Source organism: Tachysurus vachellii, chromosome 23, assembly GCF_030014155.1.
Source record: "Tachysurus vachellii isolate PV-2020 chromosome 23, HZAU_Pvac_v1, whole genome shotgun sequence".
Lineage (NCBI taxonomy): Eukaryota > Metazoa > Chordata > Actinopteri > Siluriformes > Bagridae > Tachysurus > Tachysurus vachellii.
The window spans coordinates 3523311-3544808 of NC_083482.1; the positions used below are offsets into that span (position 1 = coordinate 3523311).

The 21498-nt window shown below is 41.6% G+C and overlaps 1 protein-coding gene across 1 annotated transcript in view; it reads right to left on the bottom strand.

Annotated features, from left to right (window-relative positions):
• The window catches only part of LOC132838489 (sialoadhesin-like), a 40650-nt gene extending 19197 nt beyond the window's left edge, over positions 1-21453 (bottom strand). The window contains exons 1-13 of the mRNA XM_060858815.1: positions 21300-21453; positions 15304-15370; positions 9377-9709; positions 9065-9286; positions 8277-8624; positions 7985-8197; positions 7487-7837; positions 7174-7392; positions 6800-7069; positions 3817-4086; positions 3495-3740; positions 3289-3370; positions 2968-3043 (exon numbers count right to left, since the gene is read on the bottom strand). Of these exons, the coding sequence (XP_060714798.1) occupies positions 2968-3043; positions 3289-3370; positions 3495-3740; positions 3817-4086; positions 6800-7069; positions 7174-7392; positions 7487-7837; positions 7985-8197; positions 8277-8624; positions 9065-9286; positions 9377-9709; positions 15304-15358 (2685 nt within the window). The 5' untranslated portion in view covers positions 15359-15370; positions 21300-21453. The remainder of the gene's footprint in view (positions 1-2967; positions 3044-3288; positions 3371-3494; positions 3741-3816; positions 4087-6799; positions 7070-7173; positions 7393-7486; positions 7838-7984; positions 8198-8276; positions 8625-9064; positions 9287-9376; positions 9710-15303; positions 15371-21299) is intronic.
• Between the last annotated feature and the right edge of the window lie 45 nt (positions 21454-21498).

Genomic DNA, 21498 nt, shown 5'->3' on the forward strand with positions numbered 1-21498 from the left:
TATACAGTGCTTGAACCTGCCTCAGATGGTCGAGAGAATGTGTTGATTGTTACAGATGTGTTTACCAAGTTCACACAGGCATTCCCTACCAAAGACCAGCGAGCTGATACCACAGCCAAGATTTTGCTAAAAGAATGGTTCATGAAATATGGGGTACCTGAGAGGTTACATTCAGACCAAGGAAGGAATTTTGAAAGTGAGGTGATAGCTGAATTGTGTCGGCTGTATGGAGTAAGAAAAACGCGTACGACTCCTTACCGTCCACAAGGTAATGCTCAATGTGAGCGATTTAACAGAACGCTCCATGAGTTGTTAAGAACGTTACCTTCTGAAAAGAAAAAACGCTGGCCAGAACACCTGCCAGAGTTAATCTACGCATACAATGTAACCCCTCATGCAACCACCGGTTACTCACCGTATTTCTTGCTGTTTGGTGTAGAACCACGTCTTCCTGTTGATGCACTTCTAGGCCAAGAGCGAGCTGTGGATGGTAGGCAGGATTGGTTAGAAACACACCAGAACCGACTCAGAGAAGCTCACGAAAGAGCGAGAGACTATGCAGAACGCAAGGCTGGGGAGAGACTAGCGTCATTAAATGACAAAGTCTACTGTCCTAATGTTGTCGTTGGTCAGACAGTTTATTTGCGTCACCGTCCTGCTGGTAGGAACAAGATACAAGATGCTTGGTCTCCTACAGTGTATAGGGTCATAGATGTAAGGGATACCACGTTTACAGTTGAGCCTCTGGAAGGTGGTCCCAGTAAGAGAGTCCACAGAGTTGACCTGCGTCCTTGTGTGAATTCTGATGTAGAACTCATGGTAACAGAACGTAGTTTGCCCTCATCAGTGTCTGAGTGTCGGGTTGAGCAGGGTAAAGTAGAAGATGCTGACCCAGGCTATGTGGTGTTTGAGGAGGTTATATTACCTCGCCTGGAAGAAGCAAGCGGTGTAGAGGTTGACCTCACCGGCTCAATTGAGGAAGCCTTAGGTGTTGAACCTGTTTCTGTTCTAGACAGTGTGGGACAGCCAGAAGAATTAGAGCTATCAGTGGTGCATGAACAGAGCCCTGTTCCTCCGCCTGATACACCTTTGTCTAGGAGGCCTGTTCCCATGCCTAGAAGAACCTGCAGAGCTAATGCTGGTATGCATTCAAACCCGTTCAATGAGCCACGATCGACTTGTAATTCTGTCTCGCTCAGTCCTGAAGTTTTTTCCCAGGTTCTTACAAGTCTTGGTAGTGTGTTCTTTAGAGAAGCTGTGAAAGAGGTTAAGAATATGTATTGATATCATTGAGGACAATGATTTCTCAGCAGGGGAGAATGTAGCCAGGTGCTAAAATGTACACTATCGTGGTGTTTTAAAAAATGGTCATGGCTCCTTTAAGGGACGCACGTTCTCCTTTTTGTTCAATAAAGTTTGCGAGTTTTGAAGCTGTGGGCTAAGTCGAAGAAGCCATCTTTTTCACGTGGTGAGAGAACTTAGTTTATTGTGCTTGCCGCGAGTTGGTGATTGTTTAGGACACATTTGGATTTAATGTGCCTGTGACAGGTGAATCTTGTGGTGATTTGGCGGATTGGGTATGTGGACTTCATTATTTTCATATGTAAAAGGTTTAGTTACTGTACCAGGTTTGTCCTTTGTGTATGAATGTTTACGTAATAATTCTGCCAAATGTGCGTGTGAAATGTGCATATGCTTGGTTTAATGTATGTTTTGCATGATGATTGTTTAAGGAAAGAAACAAGTAAAACGGCTGAACTAATGTGCTTTTATTTCTTTTGTACATTAGCCACTACCGTATTTTCTTAGTATTTGTTTGTAATTGACTGTATTTAACAGTATTAGTAGCTAGCAGTAGCTCGTATTAGCTAGTAGAATTTGTTAGAATGCTTTAAGTGTGTATTTTTGTTTAGCCTGACTTAAGTATCTCAATTAATAGTGGAATCTTGTTTTTTTGTTAGAATATGGCCTTCTGAGGTGTGTTCTGATTTGATTTAAGTGAGATTTAACCTTGTCATCTTCAAATTCATACAAGATTCATCTTTTTGTAATTGTTTAAATCAGTCTTTGGGTTTTGTTCAAATTTGCTCCCATCGACCGCTGTATTCTTTTTATTTTTCTTCTTACAAACAGCAGTCAGATTAAACCCCAGTTTGAGAAAAGCATTGCTGCTTCCGGTGTGTTGTGTTCTTTATTACACCCGGCCACACTTATAAAAAATTCACCTACAAATGTTTATGAATGAGGCCCATTGTTAGAGAAACCCATTTCTGACCGATCCATTTTTTTTTTATAATATCCAAAGCTGTCTGCAGTTATTTCATTTCAGAACGCAGGTATCAGGTCTTATTTACTGTCTAAATCAGACAATACAATCAATACTGGTGTAGTATTTTTTTAAATATTTTTTTAACATACACACGCTCACACACACACACACACACACACACACACATTGTAGACATTGTTTTTTTTGCTGAAAACTGGCATTAGCTAAAAAAATTAAGTCAAAAAGACAGTAATGAGTTTACTGGGATTTCTGGAATGAACTGCAGCTGTGCCTGTGAAGTGTATTTTTTCCCCCAAGAGAAAGTGGAAAGAAATCAGAAGGTGTGACATCATCAGTCATTGTCGTTTGCATCACCTACCGATCAGCTCTTGATCTGACGAGGTTCACCGTGGCATATTCTACTTCCTCTTCCTGGTTGAGAGCCTTTGCCAGTTGAACGGTTGAGTAAAGAGGCACTTCCTGTGTGTGGGACTGTTGGAAATAAACGCTGGAGTACTGAACCATGTCCTGATCTTCTGGGGAGGTTGTTTGTGTGGGGTCAGAAGTCATGGCTGAGACATTACCATATACAGGAGAAGAGTCATTCTGAGAGAGAGAGAGAGAGAGAGAGAGAGAGAGAGAGTCAAATCTGCTTTGACGTTTTTGAGGAACAAATTGACTGATTCACTAAAACTCACCTTGTTGTTCTCCTCACTCCTGACTGTGGGTGCTGGTGCTGGTGCTCTTCTCCTGTTGGAATATGTGCCATAAAACCTACAACATAACCATTAATTTATTTATATATTCTACATGAGTGAATTTAACCCCAACGATGTGTGGAAAAATTAAATCAGTGGTTCTCAAAGTTGTGTACATGGACCTGTGTTTTCCTGAATTGCTAAGCCGTTATTTTGGGGAATGTTACTTCAGTTCTTTTTCAATAATGAGCCTAAGATTTAATATGTGGATTATTTGTAAAGTGGGATTAATGAATTGTCAATGGATTGTTGTTTACTTACCTCATCCACAGAATGACAGCAATGACCAATATAACCAAAGCAATAGCGAATCCAGAGACCACGTATTTCACAGCACTGCTATCTGTATCAGTAAGCAACAATCCACATGTTAGACAATAGCTGAAACGTGGTCTTGAATGGAGAAAAGAAAAAGTAATGTATGATCCCATCATACAAAACATTGCACACTTGTGAGAAGCGACTACCTGATGTATATGGCAATTCTGATGAATTGGATGATCCAAATCTATTCCTTGCTGTACAGTAGTGAAATCCATCTTCTCTTGAGGATAAAGGTAACGTGGTACCATTTTGGATCAATTTCACACCTTCTTTTGTTTTCCTGTACCATGTGTAAGAGCTGTTGGGGTTGGAGTCACTTGTGCACAACAAAGTGCCCATATCACCAGACACGGATCGAATGACGGTCACAGATAGGTTTCGTGGTGGGTCTGATTAGAAATGGCGGTTGATTAGACAACGAATGTATTAAATTTAGCAAAAATAAATAAAAACAGTGGTACCTACAGAACACATCCAGGTGTGTTGGTGTAGAGTTGTGGTGTCCCAGCTGGTTGTGAGCAGTGCAGTAGTACAGTCCTCTGTGCTGGGAGCTGATGTTACTGATGCTGTAATTCTGGGCTGTTATCAGCAGTGTGTCTGCAGCTGAACTCTGTTTAAACCAGGAGTAGGTGAGAACAGGAGGGTTTGCATCACTGCTACAGCTCAGAGTCACTGAATCCCCCTCTACTGTGTCTCCAGAGGAAAGAACCACTGCTGTGGTGTTTTTAGGAGAATCTAAAAATAGGCACAAGGTCTTAATATTAAAAGCCTCATTTAGGAAGCTGGTTATGAATGAATTTACACACAGGAGCTTCTAAAGAAGAAACACGGTATTCCTGAAAATCCACTTAGGATGGAAAAACCCTTGTATTCTATAAGTATAAGACGAATCACTAATACTGTATGAACATCAACTGGTGATAAATTTAAGCTCATTTCATATTAACAATGAAAGAAAGCAATCCACAAGTAAGAGCAGCTAGAAAATAAATCTTTGTGGTTGACTGCTTCTGGGGAAGGTAGTAATGGTCTTACATGTCCTCTGTTTATACAGAATCTGTCTGACTTATAGATGTGTGGAGTCCAAATTCTTTAGAGAAGATTTTGTAACCTTTTCAAGCCAGATGAGCAACAATAACTCAGATAAACTCTCATTTGATCTTGAAATTAAATACTAATCCTAGAGGTTCACATACTTTTGCCACTCACATAGAACTAATATTGAAACATTTCCCTGAATTAAAAAAATTACCACGTATAATATATTTGCCGGGGCACGGTGGCTTAGTGGTTAGCACGTTCGCCTCACACCTCCAGGGTCGGGGTTCGATTCCCGCCTCCACCTTGTGTGTGTGGAGTTTGCATGTTCTCCCCGTGCCTCGGGGGTTTACTCCGGGTACTCCGGTTTCCTCCCCCCGGTCCAAAGACATGCATGGTAGGTTGATTGGCATCTCTGGAAAAATTGTCCCTAGTGTGTGATTGCGTGAGTGAATGAGTGTGTGTGTGTGTGTGTGCCCTGCGATGGGTTGGCACTCCGTCCAGGGTGTATCCTGCCTTGATGCCCGATGACGCCTGAGATAGGCACAGGCTCCCCGTGACCCGAGGTAGTTCGGATAAGCGGTAGAAGATGAATGAATGAATGAATATATTTGCCTGATTTGTTTGACTGGGTTCACAGTGACTGCTTTTACGACTTGTGTGAAAATCTGTGATGTTTTGGGTCATATTTATGCAGAAATGTAGAAATTTCTAAAGGGTTCACAAACTTTCAAGACATATTCTATGTGTCTACATCATGCCAAGAAGAAAGGACATCAGCCATAACCTCATAGCAGACTTTTGCTGCTCGTCGGTCTGGGAGGGGTTATAGAAAGTAAGGCTAGGAACAAGCCCTTCCCTCCTTAATCTATATGTGTTTGGAACCATATCCTTTGGATTGAGATCAAGCTGAATATCTTTGATCAACGTGCGCAACACCACAAAACCAACACATCACTACAAACATATCAGTCCACCTGTCAAGAATGGTGAAGGAGACGTGATAATTTTGCCTCATTTTGTAGCCACTGGACTGGGAAGCTTAATGTCATTGAGACAAATGTGAGGCCAACAGGACACTGATCCCAAACACACCAGTAAATCCACGTCAATAAGAGGAAAATGTCAAAGGGTTTGGAATGGTCAAGTTAGAGTTCAGACCTGAACTCATTCTTTTGTTGTGCTGTAAACAAATGGCCTCAAACATCACTGAACTGAAAAAATGTTGTAAAGAAGAGAGAGACAAAGTTTCTCAGATATACAGCGATCAGGTATAACATTATGACCACTGACAGATTGAAGTGAATAATACTGATTATCTCCATCACAGCACCTGTTAGTGGGTGGGATACATTAGGAAAAAAGTGATTTTTTTTCTCAAAGTTTATGGTAGAAGCAGGAAAATTGGGCTATCATAAGGATTTGAGTGAGTTTGACAAGGGCCAAATTATGATGGCTAGAAAACTGGGTCAGAGCATCTCCAAACCTGCAGCTCTTGTCTCACATTGTCTCAAAGCAACTATAATGGTGGGAGTGAAGGCTGGCCCGTGTGGTCCAACTGAACAGACGAGCTACTGTAGCTCAGATTGCTGAAGAAGTTCATGCTGGTTCTAATGGAAAGGTGTCAGAATACACAGTGCATCATAGTTTGTTGCGTATGGGGCTTCATACAGTAGTCGCAGACCAGTCAGGGTGCCCATGCTGATCCCTGTCCAATGCGGAAAGTGGCAACAATGGCCATGTTAACATCAGAACTGTACCATGGATCAGTGGAAGAAGGTGGCCAGGTCTGATGAATCACGTCTTCTTTTGCATCACATGGATGGCCGGGTGTGTGTGCATCACTCACTTGGGGAACACATAGCACCATGATGCACTAAGGGAAAAAGGCAAGTCGGTGGAGGCAATGGGATGCTGGGAAACCTTGGGTCTTGCCATCCCTAAGCATTGTTGTACGATGTACACCCTTTCATAGACATGGTATTCTCTGAAGGCTGTGGCCTCTTTCAGCAGGATAATGCACACTGCCACAAAGCAAAAATGGTTCAGGAATGGTTTGAGGAGCACAACAAGGAGTTTGAGGTGTTGACTTGGGCTCCGAATTCCCCAGATCTCAATCCAATTGAGCATCTGTGGGATGTGCTGAACAAACAAGTTCGATCCATGGACGCACCTTAGAAAACTTAAAGGATCTGCTGATAACATCTTGGTGCCAGATACTTACTTTTCCCCACTTGGTTTCTAAATATTGGTTTAGATTTTGAGAAACAATGTCTACATGTTGAAACCTTATTTTTTTGTCACTTGAGGTTATTGTTATTAAAGTAGTGTGTTCTTTGTTTTTACCCCATGTCTGTATACATAACTGTTGTTTTTTATGAGTACATTCATATTAAGTGGTGTCACATACACAACACATCCAGGAGTGTTGGTGTAGAGTTGTGGTGTCCCAGCTGGTTGTGAGCAGTGCAGTAGTACAGTCCTCTGTGCTGGGAGCTGATCTCACTGATGCTGTAATTCTGGCCTGTTATCAGCAGTGTGTCTGCAGCTGAACTCTGTTTAAACCAGGAGTAGGTGAGAACAGGAGGGTTTGCATCACTGCTACAGCTCAGAGTCACTGAATCCCCCTCCACTGTGTCTCCAGAGGAAAGAACCACTGCTGTGGTGTTTTTAGGGGAATCTGAACAGAAATAAAACACCTGAATCAGCTGCTGTGTGTTCAGGATCAGTGTTTGATAGAGATGTAGATGGACTCTGAATGAGGAGAGTAAAATCCACACTCACACACTGGAGGAGAGAGGAGACTGTCATGGCCTTCAACAGCACAGCTGTAACTGACCGCACCACCGACTGCAGCTACAGAGCAGGAGGCAGATTTACACTCAGACACACGCTGTCCGTTCTTGTACCAGATGTAAGTGGGTTTGTTAGACAGACTGCAGGTGGTGATGCAGCTCAGATCGATTTGTCTGCTATCCGAGTCTGTTACTGTAACCTTCAGATCTGCAAACAGTTAGAATGGTTTGGTGTTATTTTCAAATGTAGAATATGTGTAACTTATTACCTATAAGAACAAATGTTTCTCATACAGCATTACCTGTGACAGACAGAGAGACTCCAGGTTCTCCGGTGTATTTTCCTGTAGGATCATCAGTGTGGAATCTGAACCTGTATGTTTGAGCGTCTCTCTCTCTCAGGTTAGTGATTCTCAGACTACAGTCATTCTGGGAGCTCTGTATGTACTGCACTTGGCCTTGATACTCCTTATCCTCTTTTACATCCTCAGGCTCAACATTAGCCTGCTGTTTAATAAGCCAGAACATTTTCATGACCTTGTATTTACTAGGGAAGGTAAAATAACTGTGTATGTCCACTGATGAGCCAATTAGACCACAGATAGTCTGAGTGGAGTAAGTCACACTCCAGCAGTTCTTCTCATCAGGAACACCTGAAACATACAAAATCAGTTAGAAAAAAAAATCTCTAACTAAAGCATCACACAGTTATGTATCACTACATGTGATTTTATTGTAATCTAACAAAAGCTTCCAGTGAGACAATGACAGAGTGAGTGAAGTTTAAAGTGAGTTCTTACAGACAGCAGGAGAGCGAAGTTCCTCATGTCCTCTTACAGCACAGGAGAAGCTGCCTGCCTCCTTACTGCTGACATACAGTTCTTTTCTGTCCTGGTCAGTAACACGCTGTCTGTTCTTGTACCAGATGTAAGTGGGTTTGTTAGACAGAGTGCAGGTGGTGATGCAGCTCAGCTTCTTATTACTGTACCAGTCTGATACTGTAACCTTCAGATCTGCAAATATTAAATTAGAATGTAATTACTTTTATCTGTAAAACTGTAGATAAATAAATATATAATAGTGTGACATGACCTGTGACAGACAGAGAGACTCCAGGTTCTCCGGTGTATTTTCCTGTAGGATCATCAGTGTGGAATCTGAACCTGTATGTTTGAGCGTCTCTCTCTCTCAGGTTAGTGATTCTCAGTCTACAGTCATTCTGGGAGCTCTGTGTGTACTGCACTCGGCCCTTATACTCCTTATCCTCTTTTACATTATCAGGCTCAACATTAACCTGCTCTTTAATGAACCACACAGATTTTATCACTCTGTGACCTTCAGGATATTTATAAGAGCAGGAAAGATCAACTGATGTGTTATTCAGAGCACACACACGTTCAGGAGTGTAAGTCACACCCCAACACTGTTTACCCAGTACACCTGAAACACACAGAGACAGAAGTGAATGACTATAATTGAATGCCATTATGGTGGGGAAAAAAATGATAAATCCATCATTTAGAGAGAGAAAGTTAAAAACTCCAGGTTTCTGCTCAGTCTGAATAGATCAGAGGTTCTCAAATAGTTTTCGTGAATTTAAGTGTTAAAAATAAAAATAATAATAAAATAAATAATAATTAACCCTTAAATTAACTCCTTTATGACTCTTGATTCTCTCATTACATTTATTTACCACTGTAAATAAAACCAAACAAACAAACAAAAACAAGCAAAAAAAATGCACAAATGTTAAACTCGTGGGCCCTGGGGGTCACTTATTATTGAGAATTATGAGAATCATCGCAAGAGAGTTTATTTAAATTTATATTTGTGCACATCATTGGTTAGATGCTGAAGGACAGATTTATTCTGACACTTACACACTGGAGGAGAGCGGTGTGTACTCTCATACACCTTACAGGAGTAGCTGCCTTCATCATATTGACTGGTGGAGTAAAGTACAATGGAGTCTTCTGTGTAACTTATATCATGGTCATTCCTGTACCAGTAGAAACGGCGTGTGTTGAGTCTGCAGGTGGAGCTACAGGTCACTTTCACTTCACTCTGTCCTACAGTGTTAGGATCCACCTTCACCTGCAAGTCTACACACAATTATGGACCAAATCACTGTAAATACATACTACATATTACACAATAAAGTGTGTGTGTGTGTGTGTGTGTGTGTGTGTTACCTGTAACAGTCAGTTGAACTCCAGATGAAGCTGATATCCAGTCACTGCTCTGTGTTTTAAATCTAAAGTAATAAACTCCAGAGTCACTCACTCTCACATTACTCACTGTCAGACTACAGTCAGACCCCCCGGTGTTTACAGGCACACGTCCTGAATATTCTGGATCTTTTCTCAGGTCTTGTGGTTCTCCTTCAGAGCTCTGGACTCGATACCACTGTCTCTCTGTGACTCTGGAGTGATCAGGTGTAAATGTACAGGGGATTTTTACTGTAGATCCAATAACAACACAGAGACTCTGAGAGGAGAAAGTTACACTCTGCTGAGCCTGAACTCCTGGAACACACACACACATACACAGACACACACATACACAGACACACACACGCGCACACACACACGCACACACACACGCACGCACACACGCAGACACACAGACACAGACACACACACGCGCACACACACACACACACGCAGACACAGACACAGACACACAGACACAGATACACAGACACACAGACACACACACACACACACACACACACACACACAGGATAAATCCATTGAATATGTGAGTTTACTATTGAACCTGCTCACCTTTTGCCTGTAAAACAATTTGGCTCACTCCTAGCTCAAGCTGTCAGTATAAACAAATATTAATAATCCAAAATTACTTAATATCTCAGCAATTTAGTGCAATTTTAACAACAGACACCATCACAAAGCAGCTTTACAGAAATCCGGATGTAAATTTAAAACCTCAGAGGCGAGAGTGGTGAAGAAAAAATCTACATAAGATTTTTATTTGAGGAATAAACTAGGCTTATCTTCTACTGGGTGACACCAGATTATAGGGGAGATTATTAAGAACACTGCTGGGATACACTAGCTGTTAACATCTAACGGATATTAACCGAAATCGAGCACATTACATTATACACAGAAACAGAAAGTAACATACAGACTTATCCGAAAGTATTTGAACAGCAAGGCCAGGTCTGTTATTTTTGTGATAAACCAAAGACAGTTAGGTTTGGGTTTAATAGATGAGCTGATGGATCAGAATTTTAGCTTTCATTTACTTACATTTACATTTACAGCATTTGGCAGACGCCCTTATCCAGAGCGACGTACATAAGTGCTTAAATCTCTTACATTGAATACATTAATGCTGGATCACTAAGTTACATACTTAAGATACCATGAGTTTAAAACATTTGTTCAAAGTTACAATGAAAGTGTCAAAGGTGTGTTTTTTTTTTTTTTTTTTTTTTTTTTAAATGCAAAAGATAATGAAAGAAGTGCTAGTTGAAGTGTTTCCTGAATAAGTAGGTCTTCAACCGCCGCTTGAAAATAGCCAGTGACTCAGCTGTCCGGACCTCTAGGGGAAGTTCGTTCCACCACCTTGGTGCCAGTACAGAGAAGAGTCTTGTAGTATACTTGCCTCTTACCCTGAGAGATGGTGGAACCAGTCGAGCAGTGCTGGTAGATCGGAGGGTGCGGGGTGCAGTGCGAGGAGTGATGAGGGCTTTGAGGTAAGAGGGAGCTGGTCCATTTTTGGCTTTGTAGGCCAGCATCAGTGTTTTGAATCTGATGCGTGCAGCTACCGGAAGCCAGTGGAGGGATCGCAGCAGCGGGGTGGTATGAGAGAACTTTGGCAGGTTGAAAACAAGCCGGGCAGCTGCATTTTGGATCATTTGCAGAGGACGGATTGCGTTCATAGGTAGACCTGCCAGCAGTGCATTGCAGTAATCCAGTCTAGAAATGACAAGAGACTGAACAAGTACCTGAGCAGCCTGTGTGGACAGAAATGGTCGAATCCTTCTAATGTTGTAGAGAAGAAACCGACATGAGCGAGTCACATTAGCAACATGAGAGGAAAAGGACAGTTGATTGTCCATGGTTACCCCAAGGTTGCGAGCTGTGGCTGAAGGGGAGATCAGATCGTTGTGCAAGGATATAGCAAGATCATGACCTGGGGATGAATCACCTGGGATGAAGAGCAGCTCAGTTTTGCTAGGATTAAGCTTTAACTGATGAGCAGTCATCCATGATGAAATTTCTGCCAGACATGCAGAGATCCGGTCAGAAGCTGTGGCATCTGCGGGTGGGAAAGAGAAGATAAGTTGTGTATCATCAGCATAGCAGTGGTAAGAGAACCCATGTGAGGAAATAACTTCACCAAGAGAGTGAGTATACAGGGAGAAAAGAAGAGGACCAAGTACTGAGCCTTGTGGGACGCCAGTGGAGAGTCTGCGTGGAGCAGATGTCACTCCCCTCCATGTTACCTGATATGAGCGTCCTTCCAGGTAGGAAGCGAACCATTCCCAAGCTGATCCGCATATCCCAAGACTCCTGAGGGTGGCTAAGAGAGTCTTATGGTTGACCGTATCAAACGCTGCTGAAAGGTCAAGGAGGATAAGGACAGATGAGAGATTGGCTGATCTAGCAGCATGTAGTTTCTCAGAGACATCTAAAAGGGCTGTCTCTGTGGAATGAGCTGCTTTAAAGCCAGACTGGTTGGGGTCTTGGAGGTTGTTCTGTGAGAGATAGACAGACAGTTGATTAAAGACAATGCGTTCAAGAATTTTTGAAAGAAACGAGAGAAGTGATACCGGTCTGTAGTTACTGATGTCTGATGGATCCAGAGCAGGTTTCTTCAGGATGGGAATAACCCTTGCTCTCTTGAAGGTAGTTGGTACCTGACCAGATGCTATGGATCTATTGGTGATAGTTGTAATGAAGGGCAGAAGGTCTTGCGAGATGGTCTGCAGCAAAGTGGAAGGGAGTGGATCCAATGGGCAGGTGGTAGGATTGCAAGACTGGATGAGTTTTAGAATCTCTTCTGCTGTTACAGTTGAGAAATGTGACAACAAAGGTGTAGGGGAGTCCATACTCTGAGATGTAAGTGCAGTCGGGGCTGAAGTGAAGGTCCGGCAGATTTCCTCAATCTTCTCCTGGTAGAAAGAAGCAAAGTCTTCTGCAGTCAGGGAGGATGAAGAAGGTGGAGCCGGGGGGTTGAGCAGAGAAGAGATGATGTTGTGGAATTTCCGAGGGTCATGTGAGGAAGCTTCAAGCTTTTCCTTGTAGAAGGAAGTCTTGGCAGAAGTCACATCTGAGGAGAACTTGGCCATGAGTGTTCGGTAAGAATCAAGATCTGCATCAAGTTGTGATTTCTTCCACTTTCTCTCTGATGATCTTAGCTCTCTTCGATTGTTGCGCAGCACATCTGAAAGCCAAGGAGCAGAACAAGAAGTTTTCTTGGGTTTAGTGGACATAGGGCAGAGGAAGTCCATAGTTGAGGAAAGAGATGAGAGGAAAGTATCTGTGGCCGAGTCCAAGGGCAGTGAGGAAAAAGACTCAGGATCAGGAAGGGAAGAAAGAGTGCCAGAAGCTACAGAAGAAGGGGAGACAGAGTAAAGGTTGCGGCGGGTTAGAGCGAGGGGGTGAGAGGTAGTTTTAGGTAGGGTAGGGAGAGTGATGGTAAAGGATACCAGGTGATGATCAGAGACGTGTAGTGGGGTAGCAGTCACGTCTGTAGCTGGAGAAGGACGGGTGAAAACCAGGTCCAGCACATTGCCTCCTTTGTGTGTGGGGATGTAGCTGTTGAGTGTGAGTGTGAATGAGTCAAGAAGAGACAGGAGGGAAGAAGAATGTAGCTTGTCAGAGGGGAGGTTGAAGTCACCAAGCACTGTCAGGGGGGAGCTATCAGAAGGGAAAGCACTAAGCAGTGTGTCCATTTCTTCCAAGAAGTCACCTAGGGGACCAGGAGGGCGGTAAACAACAATGATAACAAGGTTAATTGGAGAGGTAACTGAAATGGCATGGAATTCAAAAGAGGAGATGGTTAAATGAGACAAGAGGAGAGGTGTAAAGCACCATTTCTTTGACAGCAATAAACCTGTACCACCACCCCTGCCTGTTTCTCGTGGTGAGTGAGAGAAAGCATAGGCAGAGGATAAAGCAGCTGGTGTAGCAGTGTTCTGTGGGGATATCCAGGTCTCTGTTAGCGCAAGAAAATCAAAGGAGTAATGGGAAGTTAAAGCAGAGATAAAATCAGCTTTTTTCACAGCAGACTGGCAATTCCAGAGCCCACCTACCACCACTGTTTGAGACTTACACAACAGAGGAGGGTAGATGAGGTTACTGGGATTGTGACCTCTGCTCTGTGGACGAGAGTGTCTGCGAGTGTAGGAATTGAGTACAGAGATGGGTTTAAGGCACATATTTGCAGTCAAGAGTGAGAATTAAGGTATGGTAGAATATAGCAAAACAGTATTAGACACAAAGTTTACAATGAGAGAGAGAGAGAGAGAGATACTTACAAACCTTCAATTTAAATAGGTAAGCCCTGCCCCCAATTCACACCTTAAGGTAGACTGAAACTACTCCTGATTAATCAGCTGAGAGAACAACAAGGACCAACACTATAAAAATCAACAATGGTATAGAATATAACAATTCAAATCACACTACTCTAGAACAAAGTGAGTTAAGCAGATAGTATACAAAAGTCAGGAACCTACTTTACCAGAAGACAATATATTCAAATGAAGAGAGTTAAAGCACACACTGATTTACTGATTTTTACATCTAGATGTTTTAAACTACTTAGAACATGTTTACCTTTTGCTTGAACACAGCTATTTTTCAAATTGATAAAATATATTTGAGCATGTAAATGACAAGGCTCTCTTACTGCCCAGATGTGTCCTGTTGAATTGAACCAACAATTGGTTGGACTGGAGGGCTGGTGGCTTAATGATTAGCACATTCTCCTCACACCTCCAGGGTTGGGGGTTCGATTCCTGCCTCCGCCTTGTGTGTGTGGAGTTTGCATGTTCTCCCCGTGCCTCGGGGGTTTCCTCCGGTTACTCTGGTTTCCTCCCTGGTCCAAAGAGATGCATGGTAGGTTGATTGGCATCTCTGGAAAATTGTCTGTAGTGTGTGATTGCATGAGTGAATGAGAGTGTGTGTGTGTGTGCCCTGCGATGGGTTGGCACTCCGTCCAGGGTGTATCCTGCCTTGATGCCCGATGACGCCTGAGATAGGCACAGGCTCCCCGTGACCCGAGGTAGTTCGTATAAGCGGTAGAAAATGAGTGAGAGTGAGAAAATAGGGGAAATCAGAGCTATTGCACAAACATTTGGTGCAGCCAATACAAGAACGTCCTGAAGAGAAACCACTTGAAGACGAACAACTACAGATCGAACAGGTCAGCTAAGAAAAACCAAAGGCAGCTGATGACAAATACTGAGAGCTGTGATATAAAATCCAGAAACAACAATCAGTGACATCCACAGGGCAGGGATGAAGGTATCACAATTCAACATTGGAAGAATAAGAAGATCTGGAGAGCAGGAATATAGAGACCATGCCACAAGATGCAAACCAATCATCAGTAAGAATCAGATGGACAGATTTCACAAAGAAACACACAAAATTTCTGAATCTAAGATAAAAGGCCAAAGTGTGAGGAAAGAAAGAATCTGCTCTTGATCCAAAGCTCATCTGTGAAACATGGTGGTGGTAAGTGTCATGGCTTGGGCTTGCATGGCTGCTTCTGGAACATTCTCACTAATCTTTAATGATGATCTAACTCATGATGGTAGCAGCAGAATGACTTCAGAAATCAACAGAAGCATTCTGTCTGAAGATTACTGAGAAATACAGAGAAATGAATTGAGAGGAACTTTGTTGTGCAAATGATTTACACAATGATTTAAAACACATTGACAACACAACAAATTACTTTATCAGGGGGATAAAGTACAGTGACAATCTGTAAAAGACAATCACCAGACTTTAACCCACTTGAGCAGCATTTCACCTCCTGAAGAGAACACTGAAAGGAACTGAAATTGGCCTTGTCGCTTCAATACTTTCAGAGCAGACTGTAAAGTAATATAGAAATACTTATAGAAGCTTACCTGCCATAAACACGAGAATTAGCGCTAGTGAAAAGTGCATTTTTCTAATCAGCATGGCTGCATCACCCTTTAAAAAGAGATTAGATTTAGTAGTAAGTATGCACATTAATACAGTGATACTTTTTCTATAATCATATCAATAAAATAATAAAACAGATTCTTACTTCAGTCAGAAATATAGAAATATAGAAAATTGTTCTCTTTGGCTCTGAGGGTATAGACGCAGTATAAAACCCTGTTTGTATCCGAATGGGCGATATATGAATTATATTGGGTGATTATATAAATTACTATAAAAACGAAATTTTTGTAATAAATTAATGACAAAACAAATACAAAACCATTCACAGTATTTCTGAGGATAAAGGCTAACATTATAATAATTATTGCATATTAAAAATGAGGCACAAATAGGAAAACTAAGGTTTTTAAAATCCATTATAAAATATACAATCCTAATTGTTAATTGATAAACAATTTCAGATCATTTGAACATGACGTGGGGGGGCACGGTGGCTTAGTGGTTAGCACGTTCGCCTCACACCTCCAGGGTCGGGGTCCGATTCCCGCCTCCACCTTGTGTGTGTGGAGTTTGCATGTTCTCCCCGTGCCTCGGGGGTTTCCTCCGGGTACTCCGGTTTCCTCCCCCGGTCCAAAGACATGCATGGTAGGTTGATTGGCATCTCTGGAAAATTGTCCCTAGTGTGTGATTGCGTGAGTGAATGAGAGTGTGTGTGTGTGTGTGCCCTGCGATGGGTTGGCACTCCGTCCAGGGTGTATCCTGCCTTGATGCCCGATGACGCCTGAGATAGGCACAGGCTCCCCGTGACCCGAGGTAGTTCGGATAAGCGGTAGAAGATGAATGAATGAATGAACATGACGTAATGTATAGATAAAATAAAGTTCAACCAGTTTGACTGTGGAATTTTTTAATAAACTCTCTTCACAATCATCATATCTGACAATGTAATTGTACCGGGAAGTACATTTTAATCACTTAGCACTTTTAGTCTCTTCAAATTGACCTACTCTATGTTCACAATAAAGATGAGCCAATGTTACTCTGGAATTTGTTCATACTGTAGTTCCTATTCAAATTTACCATATCTGTCAAAATAATGGCACCAGTTGACTAACCCATCTTAGGTCACTTCAATATGACTTAATCTATGTTCAGAATAAATATCAAGCAATTCTACTGTGGAATTATTTTTTTAATAATTCCTATTTAAAGTCATCATATATATAGTATAATTGTACCAGGAGGCACAAGTACAAGACAATGAAATGTAGTTATTTAATAAATTATAAAACTGAAATTTTAATATGTTATACATATATATATATATATATATATATATATATATATATATATATATATATATATATATAATATACTCAAACACACACTCATAAGTTGATAAAACTCACTCAGATCACTTCATAATGATCGACTCAATCTTCTTCTTTCGTCTTTTCCCTTCAGGGGTCACCACAGCGAATCATCTCTCTCCACCTATCCCTATTTTCTGAATCCTCAACACTTGCACCCACTAGCTTCAAATCCTCATTAATTACATCCATATACCTCCTCTTTGGCCTTCCTCTTTGCCTCCTGCCTGGCAGCTCCATGTCCAACATTCTCCGACCAATATACTCACTCTCCCTCCTCTGAACATGACCAAACCATCTTAATCTTGCCTCCCTAACTTTTGTCCCCCAAACGTCCAACATGGGCTGTCCCTCTGATGTACTCATTCCTAATCCTGTACAATCTTGTCACTCCCAAAGAGAACCTCAACATCTTCAGTTCGGCTACCTCTAACTCTGATTCCTGTCTCTTCTTCAGTGACACTGTCTCTAAACCATACAGCACGGCCGGTCTCACCACTGTCCTGTACACCTTCCCCTTGATTCTTGCTGATATTTTCCTATCACACAGAACTCCTGACACCTTACTCCACCCACTCCAACCTGCCTGCACTCGCTTCTTTACTTCTTTCCCACTCTCTCCATTACTCTGGACTGTTGACCCCAAGTACTTAAACTCCTGTACCTTCTTCACCTCTTCACCCTGTAACCTTACTGTTCCACTTCCCTCCCTTTCATTCACACACATGTACTCAGTCTTACTACGACTGACTTTCATTCCTCTTCTCTCCAGCGCAAACCTCCACCTCTCCAGGTTTTCCTCCACCTGCTCCCTGCTCTCACTACAGATCACAATGTCATCTGCAAACATCATCGTCCAAGGAGACTCCTGTCTGACCTCCTCTGACAACTGGTCCATCACTATAGCAAACAGGAAGGGGCTCAGAGCCGATCCCTGATGCAGTCCCACCTCCACTGTAAACTCCTCTGTCTGACCTACAGCACACCTCACCACTGTCCTGCTCCTCTCATACATGTCCTGCACCACTCTGACATACTTCTCTGCTACTCCTGACTTCCTCATACAGTACCACAGCTCTTCTCTTGGCACCCTGTCATACGCTTTCTCTAAGTCTACAAACACACAGTGCAACTCCCTCTGACCATCCCTATACTTCTCCATCAACATTCTCAGAGCAAAAATTGCATCTGTTGTGCTCTTTCTTGGCATGAAGCCATACTGCTGCTCACAAATTTCCACCACCTTCCTTAACCTAGCTTCCACTACTCTTTCCCACAACTTCATTGTATGGCTCATCAACTTTATCCCCCCTATAGTTGCCGCAACTCTGCATGTCACCCTTATTCTTAAAGATCGGCACTAACACACTCCTTCTCCATTCCTCAGGCATCCTCTCACTTTCTAAAACCCTGTTGAACAAACTAGTTAAAAATTCCACTGCTGCCTCTCCTAGACACTTCCAGACCTCTACTGGGATGTCGTCAGGACCAACTGCCTTTCCACTTTTCATCCTCTTCAAAGCCTTCCTGACTTCATCCTTTCTAATCTTATCTACTTCCTGTTCCACAGAGTTCACCCCTTCTACTCTTTTTTCCCTCTGATTTTCCTCATTCATCAGCTCCTCAAAGTATTCCTTCCATCTCCTCTGTACACTCTCCTCACTTGTGAGCACCCTTCCATCTCTATCCTTAATAATTCTAACTTGCTGCACATCCTTCCCATCTCGATCCCTCTGTCTAGCTAACCTGTACAAGTCCTTCTCTCCTTCTCTAGTGTCTAACCTAGTGTACAACTCATCATATGCCTTCTGCTTGGCCTTAGACACCTCCCTCTTCACTCTGCGCTGTAACTCCTTGTATTCCTGTCTATTCTCTTCAGTCCTGTCCGTATCCCACTTCTTCTTGGCTAATCTCTTCCTCTGGATACTATCCTGAACTTCCTCATTCCACCACCAAGTCTCCTTATCTTCTTTCCTCCTTCCAGATGACACACCCAGCACCTTTCTCCCTGTCTCTCTGATCACTTCTGCTGTAGTTTCCCAGTCATCCGGCAGCACTACCTGACCACCCAGAGCCTGCCTTCTGTCTAAATTCCTCACAACATTCCTCCTTTTTCAGCTTCCACCACTTAGTTTTCTTCTCTATCTTTGACCTCTTCCTCTTACAGACCATCAGAGTCATCCTACACACCACCATCCTATGCTGTCTGGCTACACTCTCTCCCACTACCACTTTACACTCACTAATCTCTTTCAGATTGCCTCTTCTACAAAGGATGTAGTCTACCTGTGTTCTCCTACCTCCACTCTTGTAAGTCACTCTATGTTCCTCCCTCTTCTGAAAATAAGTGTTAACCACAGCCATGTCCATCCTCTTAGCAAAGTCTACTACCATCTGTCCTTCAAGGTTCCTTTCCTTAACTCCAAACTTGCCCATCACCACCTCATCACCTGTGTTCCCCTCACCAACATGTCCATTAAAATCCGCTCCTATCACCACTCTCTCACCCTTGGGAATACTCTCAATCACCTCATCGAATTCACACCAGAATCTCTCTTTCTCCTCTAACTCACAACCTACCTGTGGGGCATAACCACTAACAACATTCAACATCACCCCCTCAATCTCTAACTTCAGACTCATCACCCTGTCTGACACTCTCTTCACCTCCAGAACATTCCTCACAAACTCCTCCTTCAGGACCACACCTACCCCATTTCTCTTACTATCCACACCATAATAAAACAGCTTGAATCCTGCTCCTATACTACGAGCCTTGCTACCCTTCCACTTGGTCTCCTGTACACACAGTATATCCACCTTCCTTCTCTCCATCATATCAGCCAGCTCTCTACCTTTCCCTGTCATAGTACCAACATTCAGAGTTCCTATTCTCAGTCCTACACTCTTACCTTTCCTCTTCTCTCGAATGATCGACTCAATGCTCACAACAAATATCATGCAGTTTAACTGTGAAATTTTAAGGTCATTTTCATTCAAATTACAATGTCTGTAATCCATTATGAAATGATAATTAAAATTAAAATATTATTTGTCAACTACATAAACATACACAATATGACATGTAGTGAAATGTGTTTTATGACTGTTCCTTATTTTAGTAAAGTAGAAGTATAAGGAAAAATAGTAATATGGTAAAAATTTAAATGTAGATACAATAAAAAAAATAAAATAAAATAAAAATAGACCTGTACAAAACAGATCTATGGTACATCAACCTGAAGTGATGTGAGATGGTTTTATTAACTAACATTTTGATTTTTGTTTATTTTATAATGGATTAAAATGGCACAATTATATTGCAAGATGTGGTGACTTTGAATAGGAATTATAAAAAAACTGCAGTAAAATTGGCTGATCTTTAATTAGAGCCTGGAGTTGATCATTATGAAGTGATCTGAGTGAGTTTTATCAACTAACAATTTAAAATTTTCATTTTATGATGGATTAAATATGCCCACTGGTGCAATAATGTTGCCAGATATGGTTATTTTAAAGAGGGTTTATTCCAAAATTCCAGTAAATTTGGTTGAACTTTATTTTATCTATACATTACGTCATGCTCAAATGATCTGAAATTGTTTATCAATTAACAATTAGGATTGTATATTTTATAATGGATTTTAAAAATCCATTTTACATTTTCTTTATGTACCCCATATGTATGCAATAATATGTAATATTTTCATATTTTTTCATTTATTACAAAAATATCATTTTGTAGCACAGAACAGACCTATTACTGTCAATTTAAAGACACAAAATGAGAATGGTGCAAATCACTTTTTACTTAAAGGACCTGTATATTTATAGTGAATTCAGACCACTTTTTTCTTGCTTCTAAGAATTTCTTTTTTTACATATAACTTCCTTTACTTTCTCTATATATGTTTCTTCTCTGAATCCAAGTTCCCTTTCTTTTTTAACCCTTAAAACTACTCAGAGTAGTTTAGTGCGTCTGTCTATAAGACAACTTCACAACGTAGGGTATTCGCTATAGGTTTATAAAGAAGTGTGGCCAGGTACAGCACCTGTAGGCTGATGACCTGTGTGAGGTCGTTGCTAGGCTAATTACCTGCACCTACACCTACGCTGGGGTTAAATGACTTAATTTGTCATCATTTCAAAGAGCTATCACTATTTACTGTTGGAATAATAACACAAATTGTGGTTACCTTAACTGTTAAATATTAGAGAACAACCTGAGATGGCATAATGAAGAGTCTTTGTTACCAAAGACTCAGTGATAAATCATCACACTTCCTTAGCTTATCTATAAAGTCAAACAGTGAGCTGAAAGGATGTGGGACGTTAAAATTTGAAGTACAAATTACACATTTTGTGAAATACAGACCTCATAACTTGAAATAACGAATCAAAATAACAAGCTACTACGGCAAAAATAACGAGCGAGCATTTTTCAAAACTTGTTCACGACCTCTGTGCTATTAGGAAACGTACACGCATCAAATGAAACAACTATCACGTTTTCATTTCCACAATACTGTTTAAACTGGCAACTTTAACAGTATATTAATGTACCACATAATGAATAAAGTACAAAAAGTATGTAAAATGCTGACCTTTCTTCCAGAAAGCTCTCGTCTGTTCAGTTGTTTGCACTGAAATGGAACGCAGATTCACTTGTTTCCTTCCTCATTTACTTGAATAATTAGAGTAGTTTGTTTCATGAGAAGTCAAGTGTATCAGTGGTTCATACCACTACATGACGCTCACAGAAGCCCTTCATGACAACTGACAAACCAGGAACACTAGTGGTTA